Source organism: Beauveria bassiana, assembly GCF_000280675.1.
Source record: "Beauveria bassiana ARSEF 2860 unplaced genomic scaffold BBA_S00033, whole genome shotgun sequence".
Taxonomy (NCBI): domain Eukaryota; kingdom Fungi; phylum Ascomycota; class Sordariomycetes; order Hypocreales; family Cordycipitaceae; genus Beauveria; species Beauveria bassiana.
In genome coordinates, this window is record NW_007930868.1 from 132,966 (window position 1) to 159,181 (window position 26,216).

The 26,216-nt window shown below is 52.4% G+C and overlaps 9 protein-coding genes across 9 annotated transcripts; 4 read left to right on the plus strand and 5 right to left on the minus strand.

Annotated features, from left to right (window-relative positions):
- Positions 1-3,118: 3,118 nt before the first annotated feature.
- Positions 3,119-3,890, plus strand: BBA_08294 (uncharacterized protein; the record flags this gene model as incomplete). Its single annotated transcript, XM_008603391.1, has 3 exons — positions 3,119-3,459; positions 3,536-3,688; positions 3,809-3,890. The coding sequence occupies 3 exons, from the start codon at positions 3,119-3,121 to the stop codon at positions 3,888-3,890; spliced, it is 576 nt and encodes a 191-aa protein (XP_008601613.1).
- Positions 3,891-5,028: 1,138 nt separating this feature from the next.
- On the minus strand, positions 5,029-5,589 carry BBA_08295 (uncharacterized protein; the record flags this gene model as incomplete). Its single annotated transcript, XM_008603392.1, has 1 exon — positions 5,029-5,589. The coding sequence occupies one exon, from the start codon at positions 5,587-5,589 to the stop codon at positions 5,029-5,031; it is 561 nt and encodes a 186-aa protein (XP_008601614.1).
- A 649-nt stretch (positions 5,590-6,238) lies between these two features.
- On the minus strand, positions 6,239-8,428 carry BBA_08296 (uncharacterized protein; the record flags this gene model as incomplete). The annotated part of the gene is made up of 2 exons (XM_008603393.1): positions 6,239-7,569; positions 7,627-8,428. The coding sequence occupies 2 exons, from the start codon at positions 8,426-8,428 to the stop codon at positions 6,239-6,241; spliced, it is 2,133 nt and encodes a 710-aa protein (XP_008601615.1).
- Positions 8,429-9,526: 1,098 nt separating this feature from the next.
- Positions 9,527-12,137, minus strand: BBA_08297 (sulfate permease; the record flags this gene model as incomplete). The annotated part of the gene is made up of 5 exons (XM_008603394.1): positions 9,527-10,096; positions 10,151-11,019; positions 11,081-11,624; positions 11,681-11,826; positions 11,894-12,137. 5 exons carry the CDS (start codon positions 12,135-12,137, stop codon positions 9,527-9,529), a joined length of 2,373 nt encoding a protein of 790 aa, XP_008601616.1.
- A 4,058-nt stretch (positions 12,138-16,195) lies between these two features.
- BBA_08298 (maleylacetoacetate isomerase) lies at positions 16,196-16,876 on the plus strand (the record flags this gene model as incomplete). The annotated part of the gene is made up of 1 exon (XM_008603395.1): positions 16,196-16,876. The coding sequence occupies one exon, from the start codon at positions 16,196-16,198 to the stop codon at positions 16,874-16,876; it is 681 nt and encodes a 226-aa protein (XP_008601617.1).
- A 1,104-nt stretch (positions 16,877-17,980) lies between these two features.
- BBA_08299 (acetyltransferase, gnat family) lies at positions 17,981-18,904 on the plus strand (the record flags this gene model as incomplete). Its single annotated transcript, XM_008603396.1, has 1 exon — positions 17,981-18,904. One exon carries the CDS (start codon positions 17,981-17,983, stop codon positions 18,902-18,904), a length of 924 nt encoding a protein of 307 aa, XP_008601618.1.
- An 895-nt stretch (positions 18,905-19,799) lies between these two features.
- On the plus strand, positions 19,800-20,861 carry BBA_08300 (arylamine N-acetyltransferase 1; the record flags this gene model as incomplete). Its single annotated transcript, XM_008603397.1, has 2 exons — positions 19,800-20,131; positions 20,240-20,861. The coding sequence occupies 2 exons, from the start codon at positions 19,800-19,802 to the stop codon at positions 20,859-20,861; spliced, it is 954 nt and encodes a 317-aa protein (XP_008601619.1).
- Positions 20,862-21,096: 235 nt separating this feature from the next.
- On the minus strand, positions 21,097-21,962 carry BBA_08301 (uncharacterized protein; the record flags this gene model as incomplete). Its single annotated transcript, XM_008603398.1, has 2 exons — positions 21,097-21,710; positions 21,806-21,962. 2 exons carry the CDS (start codon positions 21,960-21,962, stop codon positions 21,097-21,099), a joined length of 771 nt encoding a protein of 256 aa, XP_008601620.1.
- Positions 21,963-23,634: 1,672 nt separating this feature from the next.
- On the minus strand, positions 23,635-25,621 carry BBA_08302 (NupC family nucleoside transporter; the record flags this gene model as incomplete). The annotated part of the gene is made up of 2 exons (XM_008603399.1): positions 23,635-23,922; positions 24,002-25,621. 2 exons carry the CDS (start codon positions 25,619-25,621, stop codon positions 23,635-23,637), a joined length of 1,908 nt encoding a protein of 635 aa, XP_008601621.1.
- Positions 25,622-26,216: the final 595 nt, after the last annotated feature.

Here is a 26,216-nt window from a genome sequence, read left to right on the forward strand (position 1 = left end):
AATGGCATTGATAATGCGGTGCAAGAAGAGAAAAGAAGAAAGAGGAAATGCTTGGCCGGGCACATCCTTCCCCTTTTGTCGTGTCTGTCTCTGCTACTGAACACATTCTGTACTCTGCTGGGAGACATGCAAGTTCCCGTGCAGAAGCCAATCTATGATGCCCTTTTTCGAGCGAGCAAGACACAGGTGGTTCCAACGCTGGTGTCTAGACCGCGCGCCGAACCACGAATATGCAGAAAGGCCCAGAGACGTCACTGGGGCGTCGACTTGGCGGGGGAGGGGCAAATTTACATGGACCTGGCACCTGAACCAAGGCCGTGGGTAAAGGAGACGGGGGCCAATCAAGAGGACAATAAGTGCGCATGGCTTGCTTGCCCTGTGTCATGCCGGGATCTCCGATTATAACCCCCCAATAAGGACTCGTCGAAGAAGACGGCATTGGGTATTTCAGCCATCCATCAACAAGGAAAGCGAGGTGGTATCGGGGTGCGAGGATGTGGTGGCAGTCCAGCTAGGGCAAGCAAGGCTGGCGGGTGTTGCATACTGATAGTTATCGGCCAAGATGGCTCTACTGCAGGGATTCTGTGAGGGGCGTGAAAGACTGCTGGCCATGCGGGCTATTCATTGAAAAGGGCTGGAACAGGCACAAATAATATGTTGAGTTGTGAACCCCCTACGAGGTCATGGATAGACTTGATCACTTTGATCACTTTGTTGAGAGGAAAGAGACAAGAACTGGCAGGGGGCACGAGTTGATATGCATGATATGGAATTTCTGGGACATGGGTTTTACAATTGCTCAGCAACATTTCCTTTCAGTCTTGTTCTCTGGTCTGCCACTCGCAAGAACAGGCACATATTTTTTTTATTTGCCGTGTGCCTGTATTTCATGTGGGCAGCCAGGCAGTACTACGTTATGCAAGGTCGACCACACACGTACACAACGCACGCACACACACACACACAACAACGCACACTCCTGTCTGGCCCTTTCCCCCTTCTCAATGGGCAAGGCTTTTCTCGGGGCATCCTCTGGTATTCATCTTGACAACGCATCAAAAATTCTGGGGACCCTTCCTCCGGGGGGGGGAAAGGGGACAGGTGGGAGGAACTTGTTGCCCGAATCGGAGCAGAGCTAGGTCCTGCTGCATCTCTGCCCAAAGGCTTTTTTTTGATTTGAAAAAGGCCGCCCCAATTTTTGGGCTCGATTGAAATGGAAAAGAAAAATTAAAAGATAAAAAAGCCTTGGTTAAAGTGGCCCACAAGTATTTCTGGTGCTGCTTTTAAAAAAACAAGGGTTCATGCATCTGCATGGGGGGTTTTGGCGGAGGGGGGACGGGAGGCCGTGGCCGCGCTTGTATCTGCGCAAAGCCCCTCACTCATATCTTTCTTATCCCATCAACAAATATTTTCCTACCAGTAGACGGGAGAATAAGACGATAGAAATATGGGAAATGTGTAAGAATGCTATATGAATGCAAAAACATTTTTTAAAAAGATGTCGCCCGAAGTCTTGTACTGAGATTGTACGTGCTGAGATAGAGACCGCTTCGCCTGCCTTGCCTTACTTACACCAACCCCGCCGCCCGCCTCTCTAACTACAAGAAATGCTATGCTGTAGGCAAGCGAAAAGCTTCCGGGTCATCGAGGCGGGGGAAGCTCCGCCGAGCGCACACAAACAAACCGACTCGAGGAAACACGAAAACGTGGGATTCACTCCGATCAAGTTTTTTCATTTTGTAATCCTTTGTGTAGCTATGATGGATGGGAGGGATAAAAATCCATTCATTCGTGGTGCAAAAACAGTCGTCTTTGAAACGAAAACCGTTGTGCGACCGCCGTCATCATGGACGGACAAGCACGCCAACTACCTAGACCGCGCGCCGGCGCCGGCGGGGTTTTTCTCTCTTTTTGGGTGGACCAGATAAAATCGTTAGGTACCTTTTAGCCCTTGGGAGGTAACTTTTTGTGCCATTGGGCTGCAAGCCACATGGTCCTCGAACCTTTTTTTCTTCTTGTTCCTTTCCCTACTACGTATTCTTCAGCCTGACTGCTTTTCTTTTGTCATTTCAAAATTATCCCGAGTTTATTTCTACTTTAACATTTATATAGCTCTTCTTCTCCCAACTCCCTTACTAGCGCAATTGGCTCCAATACAACCTTGTTTTTTTGCCCTCTTTTTATATTTCTGCATCAATCTATCCCTCCTATCCTACCTTATTAGCGGCTCTTTGCTTTTCTTTTCTCCCCCTTTGGTTTTTTTTTTTTCGTCATTGACGTCGATTTGCTAGCCTAGCCTCCCATGTTTTTCTCGACTCACACATTCTCCACTACACACCCGGCAGACTGGGTTCCGCAACTCGTTGTTTCCTACTGTTCCTCTTCGGCATATGCACTCACTTTGTTTCCCCCCCCCCCTCCTCTCTCCCCCTCGGTCATCTCAAATGGGCTTGTGTGCTTTGAGCGTTGTTCTTCTCCCCCTTTCATGGAGTAGACCAAGACCTACGCCATCGTAGCTCATTCTTCGTGCATCATTACAACACACCCCCCCATATTCACAATCACTAATAACCACCGCACACACACATACACACACACCCCCTCAAGGTCTGACGAACATGTTTTTTTGCCATTTCTTCTAATTGCACCCTCTCCCAAGACCTTTGTATGAATTTTGCCACCGAAATGCTAGCAATTGAACAATAAACCCTCCTTTGCTGGCCCACACCCCATTGCATCCTCGTCCTCGTCCTCGTCCTCGTCCGGCCCACCTTGCTGATGCCACCACCACGGGGCTCCGTCTCGCCGGCCCTTCGCCTTCGTTGCTGATACCAGCCCATCGTATCCGTCGTGTCATTGATGAAGCGGGTCGTTGGCAAATAGTCCCTGGCGAATAGATGCTGTCATGTGTTATCTAAGAGCAGGGGAGGGGGGGACCCCTTCGAAAACAAGTATAAAAGGCCCATTGTCCTCCTGAGACCTTTCTTTTTTTTTCTTCTTCCTTTTATATCTCGTCTTCAATATAACTTCAAGTCTCTACCCAAGTCTGACTTGTCTCTTGTCTCAATCCTTTCAACTATTCCCCCAGCCTCACCATACACTGCTCAACACAATCACCATGTCTGTACATTACCAGACCGCCGGCTACTCCATGCCCATCAATGTCCCCAGCAAGGGCAACCAATACCCTTCTTACAGCCAGTACTCCATCTCGCCGCCCGAGTGCGACGACTCGGCCTCGACCATCTCCGGCGTGCCCTCCCTCTCCCACACCGGCTTCTCCAGCGCCTCCGCTGCCAGCTTTCTCCCCGGCAGCGCCGTCCCCTCCAGCACCGGCGCCGAGTTTGACAGCGTCGGCTCCGCCAGCGGCGTCGACTTTCAAGACTACATGCAGGACCGCTTCTCACACTCCTTTAACCCCATCCCGCTCGACCGCAGCATGGTCGTCCAGGCGCAAACGTGAGTCTTTGATGGGGACAACGGCCACCGCGTGGGGCCTCGTAGTACAAGATTTTGCAGCTGACCAGTCTGTCAGATCTGGCAAACTCAACGCCAAGCATCGCGAGCTCGCTGATCTGCAGAGACAGGCGCAGGCTCGTCTGGCCCGCACTCGCGAGCGTTTTCAAGAGGGCATGCGGGATGCGCGCGAGGTTCGCAGCGACCTCGAGTGGACGCAAAAGAAAGTCTCGTAAGTCGGTTTCTCACAGGGCACATTTGGCAAGAAACAAAAGAAACGAAAAATTTCCAAAATGCCCATTACTCTTTTCTGTATTTCGGTTTTTGAGGCGGGGTTAACCTGAATTCGCAGAACGCTCAACGCCAAAGCCTCGCGCATGCACCCAAAAGAGTATGCCAAGGCCCGTGCCAGATTTCCGTCCCCCGAATGCTAGGAGATGCAATTCCCATTCATTTGACGACTTTGGTTTGCGGCGTTTCGGCCTCTTTTTCTAATCTTCCACTTCATGCGTTTATTTCATGTATTCGGAATCGCAGCGGCATCATGATTCCACGATATTACGACAGGACGAAAAACCGGCACACATCACACGATTCAAACAAAAATTCGAGTCTGGAACTTGGCACATAATTCGTACACGCCAAGGAAAAACAGTCTGAAAAATTTCGACAAATTTTTATGAGTATAAAAAATCTCGTCTCCACAAGGCCGTTGAGCAGAGACGTCAAATTTGGAGCGCCCCGCGGCAATCGTGCAGTCATGTAGGCGCGCCATCTCTTGCTGCTTTATCGGCTCCAGCCGAACGGCCAGGGGTCTGCCGCCAGCATATCCCACTTGCGGGCCGCTTGCAAGCCTGTGGGGGTGCTGTGGCCAGTGTCATGGTCTCTGGCGATTCGGCCCCGATGCCATCCGGCACCCCAAGCGGGCTCGTGCACGTATGCCAGCTTTCCCCAGAGACAGCTAGAACTGCTGACTCTGGTGGAGCCGCCTCGACTCAATTGATTTCTGAGTAGCTTCCTCTGACAGTTTGAAGCTGCTTCGATGCTGCGCAGGCACTTGGCAGGGTTTACTGCAAGCCAGAGACGCAGACAAGAGGGGGGGCACAGGGGCCGGCGAGCCAGGGTGGAGGACATTCTTTTCTTTGCAGTGCGCTTTTCCTATTCGGGATGGATAGCTGGTGTTTGACTCGATGAGAGGCTCTGTATCTGTACCTTGCATAGCACACAATAGCCTTTGCTTCCTTGATCTCGGTCCAATGACGGCAAAGCACCCTGTAGCAGGGCTGCCAGCCAGTATCCATCTCTCCATGCGACACGCCCCCCGTAGTCAGAGTTGAGCGGCGGGATCTGTCCTGCCAAGGGTATGTGGCAGTGTGTAGACCGGGAGTAGTAGTAGCTCCTCCAATCATGTGCTTGTCTGGCCGATGAAGAACATCGTCAATGCCGACAGACGGATTGCATCACGTGATGAGATTGCGACGCTGACAGCAAAGACGAATCAAAGAATAATGACGACGCGGTCAATGGGAAACGGCTCTGATCCTCTGCTGTTTCAAGCTCAAAGTAAACGGCTCAAGCCGCTCGCGCTTGGTGAACCTCTTCCTTGCTCGTGTGGACCGGGAACCATGTCGAAATCGGTTGCAGGCCAGCTGCCTCTTCGAGTTTCGCCCAAGGATTCTCATTCGAGAAGTGATCGTAGTAGTCTTCATACCACAGCTTGTTGATGCCATGGTGACCGCCTGAAGCTTGTCGTGGCGCGCCGCCTCGCCGATGCTGATTGCCAGCAAAGCCGCCATGAGCAGGGGCTGGGCGCTGGGGCAGACCCGCGATTCCGGCGCCGATACCGTGCGAGGAGCCGCCAGCAGCATAGGCAGAGACACCTTCAGCTTCTCCTACAGCGGCAGCCTCGCCGTTATTATTTGCGCTGTCATCGTCGACTTCGTCGTCCAGGGCAATCTCGTCGGCATTAGCAGGGGGTGCCCGGCGTTCCCCCACAGGCGCAGAGTTTGCGCCAGTTCCGTGACGCTGAAGATTGTCAACGGAAACAACAGCATCGTTGTTGGGGTTGTATTTGCGCTTCCTGCTCGGAGGATTTTGGGCGCCAAACGAGGAGAATCCCATGGCCGCGGCCATGGCTTCAGCTGTGTCGTCATCCATCGGGCTTCAGGCCAAAGTTTGCGGCAACTGCTCAAACTCGAGTCGTACGAAGGATGCAATCAACGCTTCGAGAATAAAGGGAGGGGTTGGTTGCCCGATTGTGCGGTGAGGCTTGGGCTGTGGTGATGTAAAGAGCAGGGCTTGGAAATCTACGTGTCGATCCAGGCTCGCGAGCTTGGCTGGGCAAGTGGGGCGTCCAGGAATTGGATCAGCTGGTACAAAGGCCGCGACGCTGCACGACAGCCGCCATCGCGTGGTGAACGTTACTGTTGGCGGTGTACACTCATTGTGTTTGCGAGAATGGTTGTTCTTCACGAAATGCATCATTTGCTATGGTCTATGAACTAGCTGCAAATCTCTTGATCGAAATAATGAAGTAAGTGAGGAACCTTCGCGTGTTTTTCCGGCAATACCGGCCTGATTTCTCTCTCAATGTGTGATTAAAGTAGCTAAAAAAAATATGCCACGCAATAGAATGCACCATGTCGCTCATAAGAATTGAAATACTGCCCTTCTCACATTCAATCTTCCGCGTCGGGGCCTCAAAACCCTCGTCATCGCAGCGCTTGCTGCTCTCTTTTCTTCTCAAGATCAGAAAGTCCCTCCATGGACGTTCGGCGGTGAGTTATTTGCTGAGTATATGCGGCGTATCTTCTGCCTCTTGCTTCTCTTGCCTCTTCTTCTTCTTTTCTTCCAGCTTCTTCAACGCATCACTTGTCAGTTCTTGCCGGTCTATCAGTTGCACCACATCCTTCTTGCGCGTCTTCCTGTCACCTCTCATAATGACCAGACCGGCCACGATATTGGTCGTGATGCTGACGCACAGAATGGTCGTCGTGATGGCCGGGTTGCGATGGTGGTAATCAATACCCCACGTGGTTGAGCTCAAGGAAATTTGAAGGCAGGAATGTGCGTCGAGCAAAAGAATGACGGTAATGAGCAAGCTGAGCGGAAACTTGTAGTGAGTAAAAGTTTCGTGCGGCTTGTAGAAACTGTGTGACTTGACCAGCTTCTGGCGGTGATGCAAGAAGCGCTTCTGTTGCTTGGGCGTGAGCGGATACAAGTCCTCCTCCTCCTCTTCGAAATCGGCCTCTGGATCCTTTGGCAGCTGGCTCAGTGCGCGAGACACGGGTGTCTGCTCGTGTCCAGCCTGTTCAACTTGATTAGGCACCGACGGCTCCTTGTTGGTGGCATCTGTTGCTGAAGCACCAGAGGCGTTGGACGACTCGCTTCGGTCAACTGCCTCAATGTCTCCCTTCTTGAGCCTCGCCTTTTTGACCTTGCGCCAGTAATGAACAACAAAGGCCAGATGATAGGTGTCCATGGCACGAAAGGGAGCCATGCCACCGCCAACAACCAAGAAGAGCGCAACCAATACACTGTCAATGATATGAAGAGTGTATTCCTGTTTGTCGCCGACGTATATCCAGCCAATCAAGAACAAAACCCAGGCCAAGCCAAATGCAGTAATGCACGTAGCGTAGAAAGTGACCAAGAAACCAAGAGGCCGACGCACATATTGACCAAAGCCTTTCATCATTCGCTTGAACCTGGATCGTCGAGAGTGCAACATGTGGCGAACATGGTCGTCGAGTTCCCACTTCTCTGCGGGTGTCCAATTTGCTAGCGATACGCCATGAGGTAGTGCAGCATAGTGAGAGTCGCTCAGTTGTGATGTGATGGTATCGGTTCTTCGTATAGTGGGTGCTTCTGCTTCTACTTCCTCCTCGGTCGGTAATTCCTGAATCGTATCGTCAGGCGCAATTCCGTCTAATCTAGGCTCCTGGGGAGCCACGGAAGGTCTACGCTCGGATGTCCCGGGCCGAGATGTAATGCGTTCTGCGTCGTGCTGGGTGAGAGAATATGTCGGCCGTCTGTTAATCAAGCCACCGAGATCGGGAACGAATAGGGAGTTCTGAATGTTGGTAAGTGTTGATAGTGTTTGAATCTCAGGATCTATATATCATGTAAGCAGATGCGCGACGTTGTGACGCCAAAGTCGACAAAACTTACCGATGGTATCCAAGATATCGACTAGGTGCTCGTCATACTCGTCATCCTGAAACATGGATCCTCGGGACATTGTGTCCTGGGACCGGCGCTTCTCAGCGGCGTTACCGCCGGGCCAAAACCTGCTGAAGCGCCTACGGGGGTTTTGCTGAGGAGGGCTTGGGTCGGTAGACTCGGGCTGGTGGCGAGCAATGCTTCCGGGGAGAGAGGTGGTCGGGGACAGAGGGCTGCCAGTCAAGCCAAGCTCCTGCATGGTCGGGCGTGCGCCCTCCTCTGTCAGTCGCGGCAGGGCAACCTGAGGGGTGCGGCGCGAGTGCCTTGCAACATCGCCAGTACGAGCCGCAACATCCAGGGAAGGCTGTGATGCACTTCGAGGGCGTCCAACACGTGCGGATGAGGAAGCGGTCGCGAGTGCGTCAGACGAAGAGGAAGCAGCAGCGGCATTATCGGAGTTTTGTGTGCTGATTGATGCATTGGAGCCGCGTCGAATACGAATGCTCGGTCGGCGGTTCCGGCTAGCTGGGCGTGAGTCGCCAGCGGGCCCGACGGCGCCGGGAAACTGCGAAGCAGAGCGAACAGATTGGCGCGAAGGCTGCTGGCGCAAGTTGGAAGCCGGGTCAAAGTAGTCGCTGCGCGAGTCTGCTGTAGCGCTGGGCGTTGCTAGACCGGGAGACTGAGTGCTGCGATTTGGGGCACGGGCGCCGTCCAGCGCAGCATTGTCGGGTTGCTGTTGCTGTTGCTGTTGCTGCTGGTGCTGCAGCTCTGTGGCCGCCACCGAGGGAGGGCGGCCGTTGGGGTCGTCCATTACGATCGAGATGACAGTATCTTGGGTAGGAAGCGCAAGATACGGGTTTGGGGTGAATGGAAGAAAGGGACGGAGATAGATGCGGTTGCCGAAATCAAGACTTTTTGTAGGATGGAAAGAAGCCAAAACCGGGACGGCAGATGAGGTGGGGCTAGGACCGCAGGTAGCGTGGCATCCGTGGGCCGTGGCAATCGTGGATTCGTGGCTGGCTTGGCGGAGAAAAAAGAGTGAGAGCCACAATGACGAGTTGCTGCAGCTTGCTGGTACGTGCCACTGTTGCCACTGTTTTGCAGGACTATTTGAGGGCGGGAGGTTACTTATAGCTACCTAGGTACTAAACTATAACAAGAGGTCTGCTAAGACGCCACGATGTGAAGACAAATTTGTTGATACTTTATCAATTAATTTAAGCTCGATGTGATGGACGCCGTGGCTACATGGCAACGCCATACACAAACTTTTTAGCGTCTCCTATGACCCCTTAGTAACCTTTTAGTCACAGAGTAAGTAGCCGTTAAAGTAGGGAGCCGGACGTTCCGTTGAATTCATCAGAAATTTCCAGGCTACATACAATACAGGTAGGTAGTTTACAGGCCCACTCCACTGAAACTGGGAGTTTTGTTCACTGTAGCCGACTGACTAACGCGCTAACGTAGGCTGTGCGACCTTGGCATGTTTCTTTCTCTTTTATTACCAATGTCGCACCCGAATATAAAAAATCAAGTCTATCCTCTGAGAAGAGAATTCAATGTCAAGAGCTAAATGAAATAATTGGTTTTTTCTTTTTCTAAAAGGCCCGCTGTAGGCTGGCTGATGTGCAAACTCGATCAACTTGTTTACTTGCAGAGTCAATGCCGGGTTCAAGTCTATAAAAATATGTCCTCTGAGAAGAAATTACAATATAAAATGCTGATGAACGATTTCCTAGAGTGCCCCCTTGCCTACTCTTTCGGGTTTCCTAGAGTGCCTCCTTGCCTACTCTTTACAGATGAACAAAACAAACAACATGATGATATCCCAAACAAAAAACAAAATGCATCAAAATCTTGGACGAAAATACCCCCAAAAAACACGACAAGAATGATGATATAATCAAGCTCAGTCATACCGGTCCGCGTTGGCAACAGCAGCCTCCACGGCCTCCTGCAAGTCAAAGTGAAAGTACGGTCTGTTCAGGCCGTGAACAGCAACAAGACGAGCACTGCCGGGGTTCTTGGGAACATCCTTTTCAGAACCCGAAGCTGGCCAAATTTCAGACTCGGGAGCTACCTTGCTCTCGATATCGTAGGATCCGCGGCCAGACTTGTCGTCGAGAGCCGCAGCCTTGGCCGCGCTGTCGGAACCGCCAAGGTCGGCAATGCTGAAAATGGTCTTCCACTGTCCAGGGTTCTCGCCGGCCTTGGGCTTGGGCGAGCGGTAGCCGAATCCAGCAGCCGCGAGAGCGCGCTTCGTCCAGCGGTTCTCGACATTGGCAAAGTGCCAGTCCACAGTGCCGGGCGCGGCGTAGCGATCCAGCTGGTTGCGTACATCAATCAGTGCCTGGGCGGCAGTGACGTCAATGTTGTTGACAGTCGAAAAGTCCAGCACAATGGCCTTGAGGATCGGCCTGGTGTCATCGACAGGCTCCTTCTCCACGTTGCGCGGTGTGGGATCGTTCCAGGCGCGGTCCTGTCATGCATAGTTAGCGACTTGTTTCACATGAAGCTGCGTCCCGTTGCTTACACCAATCTTGCCCACAAGACTGACGTCGGTCCTGCGGGTCTCCTTGAAAATCGTCTCCGTCAGGTGGTTCAAGTAGCGAGTCGCGTTGGGGTAGTTGAAGCCTTCGGCAAAGCGATAGACGTAGACGCCGGGGTAAGGGCGCTGAAGATCAATTCTCGGGTTGGAGCCATCTTCATGGTCCAAGGGTAGGAAGCCGGTTCGCGCAGTCTTTTCGGAATCTCCAGCAAAACCGTCCTCAGAACCGAGACCAACCACGGAGCCGTTGGGAGAGGTGATGACAGTGCGAATGCGAGCGACGCCGAGGAAGCGGCCACGGCTCAGGAACAGCCGCCACAGCACAACGGCAAAGGAAATACAGACTGTCGTGTAAATACCATTCTCAATGGTGGTGAATACGGTCACAAACACACCAGCCAGGAAAATGATGACCTCGAGGGGCGAGACGCGCCAAAACTGGAGAATAACCTTGGGAGGCGTAATGACGTCGCCGACGGCGTGGATAATGACACCAGCCAGCGCAGCGTTGGGAATATAGTAGAAGACGGTCGTCAAAGCATAGACAGCCAAAAGGACGACAATGGCAGTAATGACACCGGCAAATGGAGTGCGGACACCAGCCTTGGACTTGATGGCAGTACGGGAAAAGGATCCGGTAGCAGGGTAAGCTCCGAGAAAAGGTCCAAGCAGGTTGCTCACACCAATGGCAACGAGTTCCTGGGAGGGATCGATGACGTAGTTGTTGACTCGACCAAAGGACTTGGAAATGGAAATGTGCTCAATCAGCATGACGATAATGGCAGCAGGAAGTTCCGAAGCAAAGGCAGAGATGATTTCCGAGTTGACAGTGGGAGCCTGAGCATGCTGGAAACCTAGTTTTTTTTCGTTAGTATTCTTGTCTTGGCCTGATTTGTTTGGCAGAGCCGCCCTTACCTCTGGGTACATCCTTGATGAGGGAAAACTTGAGGTTCTTCTTGTGGCGGGGAACGTTGACGGCTGCACTGATGGCAGTGTACAGCAAAATGACAAACGCCGTGCGAAGGGTAGAGATGAAAAAGTACATCTTGGCACGTTGCGGCTGCTTTTTGGCCATGTAAGTGCAGAATCCACGGATAATGTACAACATGGCGAGAGAGGTCAAGCCCAGCGCGGCATCAATGTTGGTTTTCGGCAGACCTTTGAGGGTATCGATGATGACGCGGTAAGGGGCATTGCGAGTGTTGATTTTGGGAATGCCCATAAGCTTGGACACTTGGCCGGCAATAATGTTGACTCCGGAACCAGTCATGAAGGCGCAAATAGCAGGCAAGGGAATGACTTCCACGATCCAGCCGAGACGAGCCAGACCCATGAAGAGGATGATGGCGCCGCAGATGATGGCCAAGGCGGAGGCGACAATGTGGCCTTCGACGTTGGGCAGCACGTCTCTGGCATGGAGAACAATGTTACCAGTGACCTGGGACATGACGGCGACGGGCTAGGCTTTTGTTAGCTGGCGGGCAATGAGCAAGTTCGATGTGGAAAAAGCCTTACTCCGATGGTGATGTCCTTGGAAGTGGCAAAAAACCAGTAGATTAGGACACCCATGAAGGACGAGTAGAGACCGAATTCGACGGGGAGCTGGGCAAGTTGGGCGTAGGCCATACTTTGGGGGACGACAACAGCTCCGACAGTGATACCTGCAATTTGTCAGTAATCCGCCGTCTTTTTTGCCGCTCGGTTCGTGCTTGATGTCTTTTTGCGTACCAGCAACAAGGTCACCAATGAGCCAAGTCACATTGTATTTGCCGATCCACTGGATAAAGGGAAATAGATTGTAGATGTAGCGACCGACAGCCTGTCTTGTAGGGGTGATTTCCCGCAAGAATTCGGCTACCGTAGGCTCGCGCTCAATAAAGAGGTCCGCGTTGGAGATGGAGGGAACATCGTCGTCTGCGTCATAATGTTGCGAGTCAAAAGCGCGCTGCAGGCGCTCTTTGATGCCAGGCATGGTGACGATGATGGGGTTGTGGCGCGTGATTCGCCCGGGAACCTCGACAACAATAACTTGTACGAGTTTTGTTGTTTTTTTAATGACCGAGGTAATGTATAGATGAAAAGAAGAAAAAGAAGAATCAAATAAAAAAAAAGATATAAAGGGTTAATCGAAAATAGTGTTTTTGTCGGGCCGGGGCTAAAGGAGATTTAATGTGGGAAAAGCCGGGCCAAGAAACTCGTAGATGCGACAAGAGCTTCACGAAGATCGACTGAGAGACAAAGCCGGAAAAGACCAAGTTCATATAACAAAATGTTTTATTCACCACAGAACGCAGACACGCAAATACAGAAGAGGAGCACGTGTGGACCAGCCGCATGCTTCCTGGACCGCATAAAGGAGGACCAGCTGCTAGACGCCCGATTTTTTTTTTATTAATTCTATTTTATTTATTTTTTATTTATTTATTTAGTTATTTTTTTCTTTCAAGACTCTTCGGTGGCTTTCCTGGGCTGGAATTCTCGCAGCGCCGCGCCAAGCGACGAACCCAGATCCCCCTTCAGAAACGACGGCACAGACACCGGAGCTTTAACTTTTTGGGGCTGGAGGGGGCGCGCGCCGCTTCTGGGGTACGAAAAGAAGAGAAAGAAAGCCCAGGCCAGGCCAGGCCAGGCCCCATGCTGGACGGGACGACCGCGCCCTCGCCGAGTCCACAGCGAGCGTGCTTGCGTGCCAGCCAGCTCAAAGGGCGCGTCGGAAACCCATGTCATGATGTCGACCGAGCCACTGAATTGCGTGCTCGCAGGCCTAATTTTTTTAATTCATTTTTATTTTTAGGGGGCGTCCTCTAACACGGTTGGTGCTGGAGAAGAGAGTGGGAATGGGTCAACGAGTAAGATTGATCCAAGATGGCGTCAACATCGATAGATGGCGCTTTTACCCCACAATTTAAGCTGTCCTTGACAGGAAATAGCTTAGCCTCTGGTGGTTTTGATTTGTTTGATTATTTGAAAGAGAAAAAAGCATCCAGGGCACAGATAGAGAGAGAGAGAGCTGATCACAGGCGACCGGCCGGCAACCATTACCAATACCTCTGCAAAGTGTGGACTTGCGCCTCCGTTTTTCCCGTCATCTTGCAGCGAGCCTAGTCCACACACCACGAGCAAAGAGGTGGGCGTCGGATGATCGCCATTCTTGATGGAGGGGGGGGGCTAAAGGACAAGACATGAGGCTCTCACAGTTCAGGGCAGCTCCCTGCTTTTCGGGCCTCTGCGCGCAAAACGAGGGTTGAGAGTTTTCTCTTGCATAATGATAAAAGCTTTTCCGAACATTGCAGCATCGGAATGCTACCTCGTAGAGATTTTGCGATTTTCTTCAAGTCTTGTGAGATTTGGGGGGTGATGAGCATTTATCAAAGGAGTTGCGCCATCCGCCTAACAAACAACGTCTTCAAGCTACTGTGAAACTCTTTCCCTAGTAGGTATGAAACTAGAGGTACGCCACGGGCTGCCACCAAACCAGCAGAGACAATTTACGATAAAGAGAAAGGAAGACGGGCGGCAGAATAACCTGAAAACTATGAAAGAGCAAGGAGAAATACTCAGTAATAGTGAAAGGGGAATTCGTAAAGGGGAGAGGGGGCCTTGCAGCACGGCTACATCTGCAGCCTGTTGCTCCCACCCATTCCCTCATATTGAAGCCCACGGCAGCTAAGCCCTGACTGCAACGGCATCATCCACACCCACAAGCACGTTCGCCTCGTTGGCTTCGTCCTTGTGCAGAAACGAGGGAAAAAAAGGGGCCCATGCCCGCGTCAGCTAGCGACGACCCGGACAGCAGCAAATCTGCTCGAGAGGGAGAAAAAAAAAATCTCGCAACCCAATCTTGCCTGCCCGCCTGACTGACTGCTACAGCGACGGTCGCAGAAAACAGGGCTCGCCTAGTTGCTCAGCTGGCCGGGGTGCCATGCGGATGACGGGAGGTCACGTTCCCGTTTCTTAATTAGGATGGGTTATGTTGTTGTTGTGTAAGCGGTGGTGCGCTGGTGCTGTGTTGAAGAGGCTGAGCATCACAATGATGAGAAAAGCACGCCAACAGCTCGTTGTCTCACTACGACTTTTTAGTGCGGGATGCCGCATCGTCTTGGTCTCTATCTTCCTCTCCGTGACAAGTACTAGTTGTTCATCCAACTTTCATATTGGCCTCGAGAATTTACAGTTGAGTCCTGCATGCGATAAAGACAGCGTATAGCAGGGCAGAGGAGAGGAAAACGAATGTCGAAACGGGAATCCCGCCATCAAGTCCAAGTTCTAGGCTTGGCCGAGTAAGGTAGTATTGGCGCGTGACTACAGGTTTGCCTTGCTCGACGATCATGACTTTTCTCGACTCTCGGTCTGCAGTTATTTCAAATTTGCAAATGACAATGCAAAACGGGCCGGTCAAGTCAAAAGCCAGACGGCCTCGGCGGCAATGTTCAATTCGGACAACTACCGTCCACGGAGTTTGTATTCATTTGAAAGCCACAATCAGGACCCCCCCTGGACCTCGGAATATCCGATATATTTGAAATACGTGTTGGCCCATCCCAACTTCTTTCACGCGAACAGATATTGTCTCTGCCGCGATTTTGCGGGCTGGCCGTCTTTTTGCAAATGTTCTAGGCCGGGCCCTTGCAACTTTACTTTTTAAGGTACATCGCACCTTCAGCCGTCGGGCCATCGCTGGTGGCCAAAATGGCGTGCTCGAAGGAGGTTATCAGGTATATTGCACTACTCCGCTTGGATGACTTGCATCATCGCCGCTGCGCCTTCCCCCCCCAGAAAGGGTCGACGCTATTGGACCCGAATGCAACCGTTGCAACACGTCCTTTTCTGGCCCGGCTTTCCTGATTCATGCGGCAAGAATGAGTTATCCGCGGTGAGGTCCTCGTATACAGTATTTCGCAAGAGAATTCCAACCTTGCTCAAGTGACCTACAGGCATTATCCAAGGCCTGGCCACATGGAGCGAATCTACCGTGCCTGGTACAGATCGGTACAGTGAACAAAAGTAAAAGAAGAAAGTTATGGCTAAAGTTGTTTGCCATAGTTGGAAGATTCGTGTATAATGACTTGGCATTGCGATTATCAATGTATGCCGCAAGCGTGGCAGTGATGGAAAAGACGAGCATCTAACACGCGCACAACTTCCATATGTGTCTCGTTCTCCTCGATTAGGTTTACTTTACTAACCACTACATCTTTTGACGACTTTTATCATTTTTGACTCGTACCTTTACTCTCTGGCGCGTCTGTTTCCCCTTTCTATCTGGTCCGCTGGGCGATTGTGGATAATGATAATATCGGTTGTAGGAAGTAAAGCCATCGCGGTGATTACAGAGTGTTCTATCGGTTTGATACATTGAATTAATTTTTTTCAGCATATCCACAAGCGCCAAGATACTCGATCCGAGTATCACCGGTAGAGGCTTGGAAGCCGCACTTGGCGCCCAGGCTCTTGGCTTGCAGAACGCCGTTGCCGGTATTTGTGGCGTGTGGAGACTACAATAATTATTTCCAGCTGTTCAAATTGCTATTATGATAGAGTTCAATTTTACACGGCTATGAAACGTTCCATCGCCAGCCAGTTTCCATCTTTGTCCATGTCAACGGAATGGGTGTAAGCGGATCTGTACCCTGCACCTGCTAGCCTCTTTCAATCGCAGAACTCGGGCCCTTTTTGAAGCTCGAATACCCTCGATCAATCTGTGCATAATCAATGTCGGTCAATTCTACTTGGACTTGGTTCTACTCAGACTTGGTTGATTTGATATCGGGCTGTTTGCCGCCCGTAGAGGCGCGTTCAACGCGTGCGCGGGAAGCGATTTCCCGATTGGGACTGATTAGCGGAATCAGCTCCGATAAGCCGGAACTACCGCTCGGCTAGGCACGGAACTTCGTGGCTACACCCCGCCTCCAACAACAAACAACAGACAATTCATCACGATGTGAGCTCGCAAACCCTTGTTTTTTCTCTGTAAAGCCATTGAGCAAGCTTTCACATTCTCCAAAGAAAGAAAAAGGTCAACTCGGCACCATGTCTGACTATACACTCTATACCTACTTCCGCTCCTCCTGCTCGGGTCGCCTACGCATCACGCTCAACCTCAAGAACCTCGACTACACGCCCGTCTACGTCAACCTCCTCAAGGGCGAGCAGACCTCTGACGCGCACCGCGCGCTCAACCCCTCCGGCACGGTGCCCCTGCTCGTCGCCCACCGGGACGGCGACCTGCGCATCGGGCAGTCCATGGCCGCCATCGAGTACCTCGACGAGAAGCACCCCGGGGTCGCCGGCGCCACCGACGCGACCCTGGTGCCCGCCGACGCCAATACGCGCGCCGTGGCCCGCTCCCTCGCCGCCATCATCGCCTGCGACGTCCAGCCCGTCACCAACCTGCGCATCCTGAAGCGCCTGCGCGCCATCCACGCCAGCGCCGAGGAGTGGAGCGCCGAGCTCATCAACGACGGCCTGCAGGCCTACGAGGAGACGGCAAAGGGCAGCGCGGGAAGGTTCTCGGTCGGCGACGAGGTGACGATTGCCGACGTGGCCCTTATGCCTGCGATATGGGGCGCTGAGCGCTTCGGCGTCAGTCTGGAGCCGTACCCGACGGTCAAGAAGATTGCGGCCAACTTGAGCGAGCTTTCGGCTTTTCAAAAGGCGCATCCGTTTGTGCAGGATGACTGCCCAGAGGAGCTGCGCGCCAAGGTTCGATGAGAGTTTTGGGGACGACGGCGTTGTACAGCAGAATTGGCTGACTGAACTTGAGCTAAACGAATCGGCCATGGCTTGCTATGAAGCGACGCACGTGTATGGATAGGAAAGCAGTAGAAAATTGGTGGATAAATAAAAGTGCAAACATCTACACAAAGATTATACATTATCTACCTTGGTTGATAAAAGGCACCAGAACTGCCTCCTGCAGCATGCTGCGTCGTGAGATCAGCATCGTCAGATTGTGGGAGATGGCCTCTAGCTTGTCGACAGCTTTTTGCGACCGTCTCAGAAGAGGGCTCAGCTATAAGATGCGCATTGGAGCCAATAGAGTATCATATTTACTGCTCATTTATTATTGACGGAAAAATCGAGATCTTAGCATCACTACGGTCTCCTACCGGGGGGGGGGAGGGGCAATACGAAGCCGCTGCCTCAGCAGCCTTTTCCGTCAACACAATGTTGGAACCATCATGGGGATACTGTTTCAAAGCTTCTCAAGTCGAGTCTTGATTGATGTAGCTGTACGGCTTCTAATTCATTAAGCCGAGCACACATTTGCTGATGAGCGTGGTTTGCGGGGAGAGCCGTCCACATGCCAGACGTCCACGTCATGCGATGACGTTTATTTGCTGCCGCGTGCAGGCAGAACTTAGTGACGACCTCAATCTATAATACCCAAAACGCGATACACATTCTTCTTGAAATATCGGCCGGTGTTCCATCATTGTCGTGCTCTGGTTACGTCAACTCGGCCTGATGAGTCACTCTCGGATGCAAGTGGGCAGAGCGTCGTATGCGCACGAGAAACAGGCAGTGTGGCTTACTTGCTTGTACCTATACGTTACCAACTTCACTACGAATTTAATAATTTGGAAGCCATGAACATATTTAATGGACTTACGCGGCCTTGTTCTGCCTTTTCCAGCAGACAGCCAGGACGACGTGGCGCCGGGTACTAGAGCCGCCAAGTGATGCTACAAATAAGCTGGTAAGCCGCGAACTCGATGGACCTTTTATGGCGGAAGATTTGTAACCGACCGAGATTTGCAGCCTCATACAACTTCATACAATTCAAAAGAAAAAAAAAAGAAAAAACGAGTCAACATGGACTTAAGACCAGCAAGCGACTTTACCATTGAGCAGATTGCGCAATGCTCCAACGAGGCCTTTGCCGACTACTTTGGCCACCCGATTGTGTGGACGCCCGAGGAGCTTGCCGTCTACGTGCCGAGCCACTGCATCTCCTTGGAGCGCAGCCTGGTCGCCTGCCCCGAGGGAAGCAACACGCCCGTTGGCTTTGCGCTCATGGCGTACCGCGACGACCTCCCCGGGCACGCGCGGCTGGCCGGCATGGGTGTCGTGCCCGCGTGGGCCGGCAAGGGCGTCGGCTCGCGGCTCCTTGCGGCCGTGCTGGACGCTGGGCGCGCCAGCGGCATCAAGACCATCTGGCTCGAGGTGATTACCGAGAATGCGCCCGCTGTCAAGCTGTATTCGCGCAACGGATTCCAGCCGGTGCGGTCCCTGGCCGGCTGGACAAAGGACGCAGAGCAGCCGACAGCGGCGGCGGTCGTGGTCGAGAAGCCCGACGATCTGACATCAGAGGCCCAGCCTGCGCTAGAGGAGCAGACGCCGCAAGAGGTGCTCCGGCTGCTCAGGCAGCACGGCGCGGCGGCGGCGGCGGCTGACCTCCCCTGGCAGCTGTGGCATCAGTTTGCGCTGGCCACGCGCCCGCAGGCCTGTCGCGGCTTCAAGCTGGGCTCGGCGCACTGCGCGATATCCGACCCCGAGCACGACAAAAGGAGCAAGGAGAGTAATACCGTTGGCCTGCTCGGGGTCGTGGTTGCGCCGGAAGAAGCGCGTGGCAAGGGGAATGCGACGGCGCTGCTGCGCGCCGTCATGGCCAGGTACCCGGGCAAGAAGTGGAAGGCGCCGGCGACGATTCCGCTAGAGTACGGCGAGACGATTGCGCGGCGGCTGGGGTTTACAATGGAGAATATCCGCATGGACTTGATGAAACTGAGTCTGTGATGGGGGTGAGAGCAAAGCACCTTTTTTTTTTTTTTNTTTTTTTTCTTTTGCGTGAGACTTGTTTGCTATTTGCAACAAGAATGAGACGGCATCTGGGGTGCGTCGGGGAAAATAATATATCTGGCATGAATAGCGGGCCAATCGAGCGCCATCTCATGAGCCAATCTATCTACGGAGTACAAAAGACGGGTAACTAGATGAATGATGGGGGTTTAAGCAGTACAGTCCCTGTCTTTTCCTTGTAGAAGCAATGTAAAGCGGATCATCGTCCACATATTTACCATCTTAATACATTAGTCTTCTCCCCAAGGGTTTGAATCTTGGCATTGTTGACTGCAGCTACCTCGCGCTTTGAATCGGAATGCCGACCAAGGAACGGCGCGCCGCGAAACCGCCGACCGCCGGAACGGTACCGACAATGAGCGGCCCGGTTCTGTCGCAAAGCGGCACCACGTGCGCTGAGAAGCTTGGCCATACACATACAATGCAGTTATAGGATCGTGGCAGACCCAATACCCCATTTCCAAGCTTCTGCCCATTGTAATTTTGTCTTGGCCAAATCGCCCATAGCAAACTAGGCTGGCCCACTGCCCCGATGCTTCTTCCCCTCAGCTTTGCGACGGAGCTGCGCCAGCCAACCACCACCATTGCTTTTGTCGTTTCGAATGACAAGCCCGCGCCATTCCCTGGCCAAACAATCAGAGAGGGAGAAAAAAAAAACCCCTTCTTTTATGCTTTAACTCTAGGCTATAAATATCTATATCTAGGCTAACTGGCGCCTACGGGTTGAAGACGAAATCCAACCTCATCACAATCAACCCGTTGCAAAACCTCATCTTTACACACAACGCAAAACTACGTGAACGCTTCACAAAGGCGAAGAAAAAAAAGAAAGATGCCCTTGACAAAAGAGCAGCTCGACCGGGCCCTCGAGCACATCGAGTACCCCCAGTCCAAGCACGCCGCCGATGCGCTGCGCCGCCTCCGGCAGCTGATGCTCCGTCACATTGCGCGCGTACCTTTTGAAAACGTCGGCATCCACTACAACCCGACGCATCGGCTGTCGCTGGAGCTCGACGACTTGTTTGACAAGATTGTGGTGCGCAGCAAGGGCGGCTACTGCGTCGAGCTCAATGCCTTTTTCGCCGCCATTTTGCGTGGCCTCGGATACACGGTGCTGACTGTCGGCGGACGCGTGCGTGCCGGAAATGAAAAGTACACTGGATGGTACGTTTTGAATGGCCTCATTTTCTTGCCAATGGCCCGCACTTGCTGGTTTCTACGCTCCTCTCGTCATATTGAGCTGACGCTAAACAAAAATGCCCGGCTTTCTAGGACTCACATGTGTCTCATTGTCACGATAGACGGCACTAAATACGTCGTCGACGTCGGCTACGGTGGCGATGCCGCCATGCAGCCCATCCCGCTCATCTCAGGCACTGAATTCACAATACTAGCCCCGCGCCGCGGCAAGCTCGAGTACCGGAGCATTGACCAGCACACGGACCCGACGCAGCGGCTATGGGTGTACTCGACCCAAGACTCCCTCTCTTCCTCCTCCGACACCACCACCTCCACCACCACCACCGCGCCCTGGGTCGAGCAGTACTGCTTCGTCGAGATTGAGCACTTTGCCGCCGACTACAACCAGATGAACTACTTTACCAGCACCAACCCCGGTAGTTTCTTCCTCCCGCACCTGCTCGCCATGCGCGTGCTCCTCGAGGACGACCCGGAGACGCCGGGCGACGTGCGGCTCGCAGGGCTCCTGACGTATTTTAGGCAAGAGGTGCGTCGCAGGCTCGAGGGTAGCATGGAGAGGCAGGTGCTGGAAAAGGTGACGACAGAGGCGGAGAGGATCGCGGCGCTGGACAAGTGGTTCAGGATACCGCTGACCGAGGCGGACCGGCAAAGCATATTTGATACAGGGCTGGCGCTTGATAAGAAACCAGAGTAAAAATAAGATATACAAACTGGGGGGTTAGTAAAAGGTGTTTAATTGTTTCTGCAAGAGGAAAAGCAGGAACATGCAATACAAAGAATGTTCGCAAATTTTCAAAACCTAAGGCGCCAAAGCTAATTTAAAAAAAAAAAAAAAAAAGAAAAAACCGCGGGCAAAAATGCGGCGCGCCAACACACAAGAAAGAAGAAGAAGAAGAAGAAGAAGAAAAAGAAGAAAAGAAAAAGACAAGTTACTTGTCCCCCTCCAACAGCTCAACCACCTGCCACATGTCTCCCTGACAAGCAACCACGCCATCCTTTTCCAGCATGACCTTGCCCGTCAGGACGCTCTCGCACGGCAGCTCCCTCGTTCCCATGCGCACCGTCCTCGTCCACGTCCCCTCGTCCACCTCCTCCGACTCTTCCCCGTCGCCAGCACCCAGCGCGCCTTCCAGCTTCTCCCATCGCTCCAGCGTGATGCCCTGCTCGTCCCGCACGAGCGCCTGGCACAGCGCCCCTATCCAGACCAGCATCCCCTTGACACCGGCGGCGTCGTCGTCGTCGTCGACGCGCAGCACCGCAATGTAGTCGCTCGTCGGCGCCAGCAGGTCCGTCCACAGCTCGTCGTAGTCTGCGACACGCCCCGTCGCCGGGTTCGCCATGGCGCCCTTTTCCAGCGTCGTGCCGTCCTCTTGCGGGTACATGTCGCCAACGTCGCACACGCCCGTCGGGTCAATGACGCGCGAGCTCACCCAGTGGCGAAAGGTTGAGCGCCGGATCGGCTCGCCCGTCGGCGCCGTCGCGGCTTCCGAGATGGTCGTGCCGGCAATGGCCCAATCGAGCCTGTCGAGAGGCAATTCGCCCGCTGCGTGGGCCAGATTAGCAAGGGGATGCATTCAGTCGGGGTGAAGAAAAAAAAAGAAGAAAAAAAAAAAAGGGAAAAAAAGGAAAGAAACGTACTGGGATCATTGCTTAATTTTGTCCCGCCATTGGGGGGCAGCAAGATGCGCAAATCCACAAAGCGATTCTCTGGTGACGTAAGGACCAGTGTCGATGTCGGCTCGGAAGCCTCGTCTGGGTACCAGCGAATGTATTTTCTGTACGACACTGTTCCCATTGTAGAGGCGCCTTGTCCTTGACAACAGCAAGGTTTTTTTGAGGGGGGAGGGGGGGCGTTTATGTGCAATGCAGAATTTAAGCTTGCGCGAGAGAGCGGCGGAAGATTGGCTTTTAAAGCCAGCTTCCGGCGCCGGCTCCGGTAGTCGGGGTCGCGGGGTATTGTGGGGTACACAACATGATGCATGATATGGCTCTTGGCGAATGCAAGAGCCAATATTGAATCAGCGTTTTTCGGCCCATTGTTCGCCCTAAACACCATGCATGCATGGTCTTGATGAATACAAGGGTTAATATTCAATCAGCTGTTCGCCCTAAACATCACAAGTCGGAGGATCCCTCGGATTTGCGAATAAATACTCTTAGCTAATAAGAAGATTAAAGATTAGGAAAAAATACTAATTAAATATCTAATACTTAAGTATAATAAGAATAGAAACCCTATACTTGGTAACTGGTTATTTTTATCTTTCCTACCCCTTTTATACATCTTGGCACGTGTGCTACGTATAGACATATTTATCCTAGTAACAATATTAGCACTAGTGCTCCTTTTCCAGTTTCAAGCTCACATTCGCAAGTTCACGCATGTCCCGGCAGCGATCATACTGCAGTCCCGATGGCCCTGCATCAACCAAACAAATCGTGGCTACCTCTATCGCCATCATCAACGCTATTAACCACATCATGTTCACCAAGTAAGCCATGCCAAGGAACCTCCAGTCCAGTTTACCAGGCATATGTTCATCATAACACTCGCCCAACTTAACACTAACCATCTTAACAGTTCACCTTAAGGGGCTAGAGCGTCTCCGGTTCCTACACCACACCCTAGCGTAAGCACCAGCATATCCTGCGCGTTTCAATTCAGCGAAACATTTTAGGCAAGTGCATACACTAGCTAGTTACAACCATTCTTCCACGAAAGTTAGCCCTAGCCTTCTTACCCGTCGCCTAGTCTCTACCGACTACGATAGTTATCAAGAAACTAAAGCCAAACTAAGATGACGAGTTTACACACGAGTTACGCATATATAAAAAGCTCAAATCGCTTCAAGGTAAACAAATACCAGTTTACTACGGAGAGGCGTACTATAACGGCACCCGCGCTCTCATACTCAAGGACGTTAGCAGCGTCTCACTCTATCACAGGTCAGCGCTAGTCAAAATGTCAGAGGAGCAGATGGCGCAGATGATTTTAGCATCGTATCGCCCAATGATTAGTCTCAATATTACATACGATGACTAGAAATTAGATAACCTTTACCTTGTTAATGGTCGGGTTGTCTTTTTAGATATGGAGTACGTCTATGAGCTGGACTTTAACCCCGAGCGCGCCATCCAGCTTGGTCGCGCTGCGATTCTGGAACGCTGGCACCAATTTCGAGAGCAGTACCACAAGTATGGCGAGATTGAAATGTAAGGTGCCACATCCTTAAGGCCTCCCCGAAGCCGACTCGCTGTACGTTTTTCGCCATTCATCTCTCGCCCGATTTCACAATCAAAATGGGCTCATTTGCATTGTTGAGATTCGAGGTTTTTGGAAATGCCCGTAGAGGCGGGATATCTCATAACTGCATACACACTACAATCAAACGATTTTATAATCGCCAATTTACTGTTTCCTTTTACACTGTGCGACGAAAACATGTCCACACCCCCCCTGTCACACCTCAACTCGGCTTGACGCTGACAAGTGTAGCCTGGTTGGTGACGACAAGGCCGGCAACGGCGGCCGAGGTCAGGGTAGAGAAAACGCCCGACACCAGGGCAGAGAAGGCGAGGCGAGAAACATCACCAGCGCGAGCCGGGGCCAATTGCGACAGAATACCAATCTGGATACCGAGCGAGCCAATGTTGCCGAATCCGCACAGAGCATAGGTTGCAATCAATTGCGAACGAGGGGAGAGGTCGGCGTAAGCTGCATCGGTGACAAGCGATTTGAAGGCATTGTACTCGTTCTGGAAATAGCTACGGGTTAATCACGTATTCCAAAGCCTCTCTGCATCAGCAGCCACATCCTGAAATGATGAAACTTACGGTAATAATCTTCTCCGCGATAAGACGGGAAACACTCAAGAGTTCGTACTTGTTTTGCGGTACACCAAGCAAGAAAGCAACGGGAAAGAGGGCGTAACCCAGGATGGTTTGTAGCGTCAACGTGGGGTTGTTGATGTTCAGGTAGCGACCCCACCAGGTAAGGAGACCGTTGATGAGGCCGACGACAGCAATGATGCAGAGAAGCGATGCGACAATGGTTCCAGCAATCTTGATTCCCAGCCAAGCACCGTTTGCAAAGGCGTGCAGAAAGTTTTCGGCCTTGTGCTCGTCGTCATCGGGAATCACGACACGACCAGCAGTCAGGGTTTCTTCCGTCTCGGGGTAGCGCAGTTTGGAAATGGCGAGCGAAGCTGGAATGGACATGATGCAGGAAGAAACGAGAGCTTCCTTGTTCAGACCGAGACCAATATAACCGACAAGAACGGAGCCAGAGATGGTGGCGAAACCACATGTGAGAATTTGATGAATCTCAGCATTGGTCATGTGTGGGACAAAAGGACGAACCAGCATGGCAGATTCTCCCTGGCCAATGAAGGGAGTAGCAGCGGCGACGACGGCCTCAGCGCCCGACACACCAAGAGCCCAAAAGACAAATGTCGCAAACTTGGTAATGAACCACTGCAGAAATTGAAGGTAGTATAGGACCTGGACAAGCGAGATGAAGAAGATGATGGCAGGGATGACGCCAATGAAGAACCAGGGCTTGGCAGCCGTGTCGGCATCAGTCAAGAATTTCACACCATCTTTGGCGAAACCAAGCAAATCACCAGCCCGGTCGGCAATGAAGCGAAAGGCGGAGTAACCTGCGTTTGTGCGAAGGACAAACAGTCCAATGACGTACTGAGAGAGCATGCCTCCAATGACAGTGCGCCAGTTGACCTTGCTGCGGTGGGCGCTGGTGAGCCAGAAGCAGAAGATAATGATGGCCATTCCGAGCAGACTAATGGCACGGTTGCCACGAGTGTTGTTGACGCTCTCTTCCGTGACAAAGGAGCCAACAAGCATGGAAGCAACAGTAACAAAAGCACCAGCAGGAGTGCGCAACTTAGCAGGAATTCTGTTGTAAACCACGACGGCAGAATGCTTCCAGGTGGTGCGGATGGCGCTGCTGACATAGCGACTGGGAACGTGCCAAAAGAGGATGCGCAGACTGATGCAAAGCCATAAAAGAAAAGGAACAAGCCAATTCTTGTCATTGCGATGCAGAATCAGCGAAGCAATCCACCAACCGGTAAAGAGGAGAAAGAAGAAGACGTGGACAATATTGCGACCCGGGCCGTCATAAAAGGTACGGTATGAAGACCTGTACTCCGTTTGGCCACCCTCGACATCGCGCTGGGCCAAGATGCCAGGCTGAGGTTTCTCCGTGTCGCTGTAATCCGGTGGAGTGCTGGATCCTGCACCATCCATGTGTTTGTGCAGTGGAATTTCGGTTCCCTTTGTGTATATGACATCGTTTGCAGGTGCGACGCCAGGCGCATGGTGAAGGTGGCCGTGGGTATGCTGATGCTCGGGCTCGAGAGCAGGGTCAGAGTTGCGACGCAAACCGGGTGTGGTCTCATGCGTCGCCTGCTCGGCGTGCTGATGGGTGTCGGCCATAATGAAGAGACTGGGCGTCGTTGAGGACGCGAAAATAAGACCAAGCTTCTGGACTTTTCTTCTTCTTCTTCTTTTTTTTTTTTCTCTCCCCGCCTTCTTGGTCGCTGGAGTGCGGGCTGTCGGTAGACTGGCGACGGCGCAAAAGAAGCAGAGGCTACTTGAACTCTGCTAGTCGCATATGCAGAAGCAAGCTGCAGTAGAGGGCTCACAAGTGAAATTGCTGGTTGACAGCAAACAGTGCAGAGAGGACCACTGAAGCTATCCTGAGCCAGAGGCGAGGAGGGGAAGAGGAGGACGGAACGGAGGAAAGGACCTGAGGAGTAGCACAAGATTTCTGCGTGATGGCACACGACGAGTTTTTGTATCCACCGGGGTCGCCGGGGCGCCGATTGGGGCGAGTTCTCGACGGAATGGCAGGGACTATTTCGCAATCAGGCTTGGGGGTTCTTTCTAGCGGTCTCTGCAAGCGGACGTGGAGCAGCTTCTAGTTACAGCGCCCGCTGTAATACCTAACAAGTCAACAAGTGTAAACTTCCGCGTGGGGAAGGGAATAATCGAGCGCTGCCGAGTGAACCCTTGCAGCGTACTCCGTAAT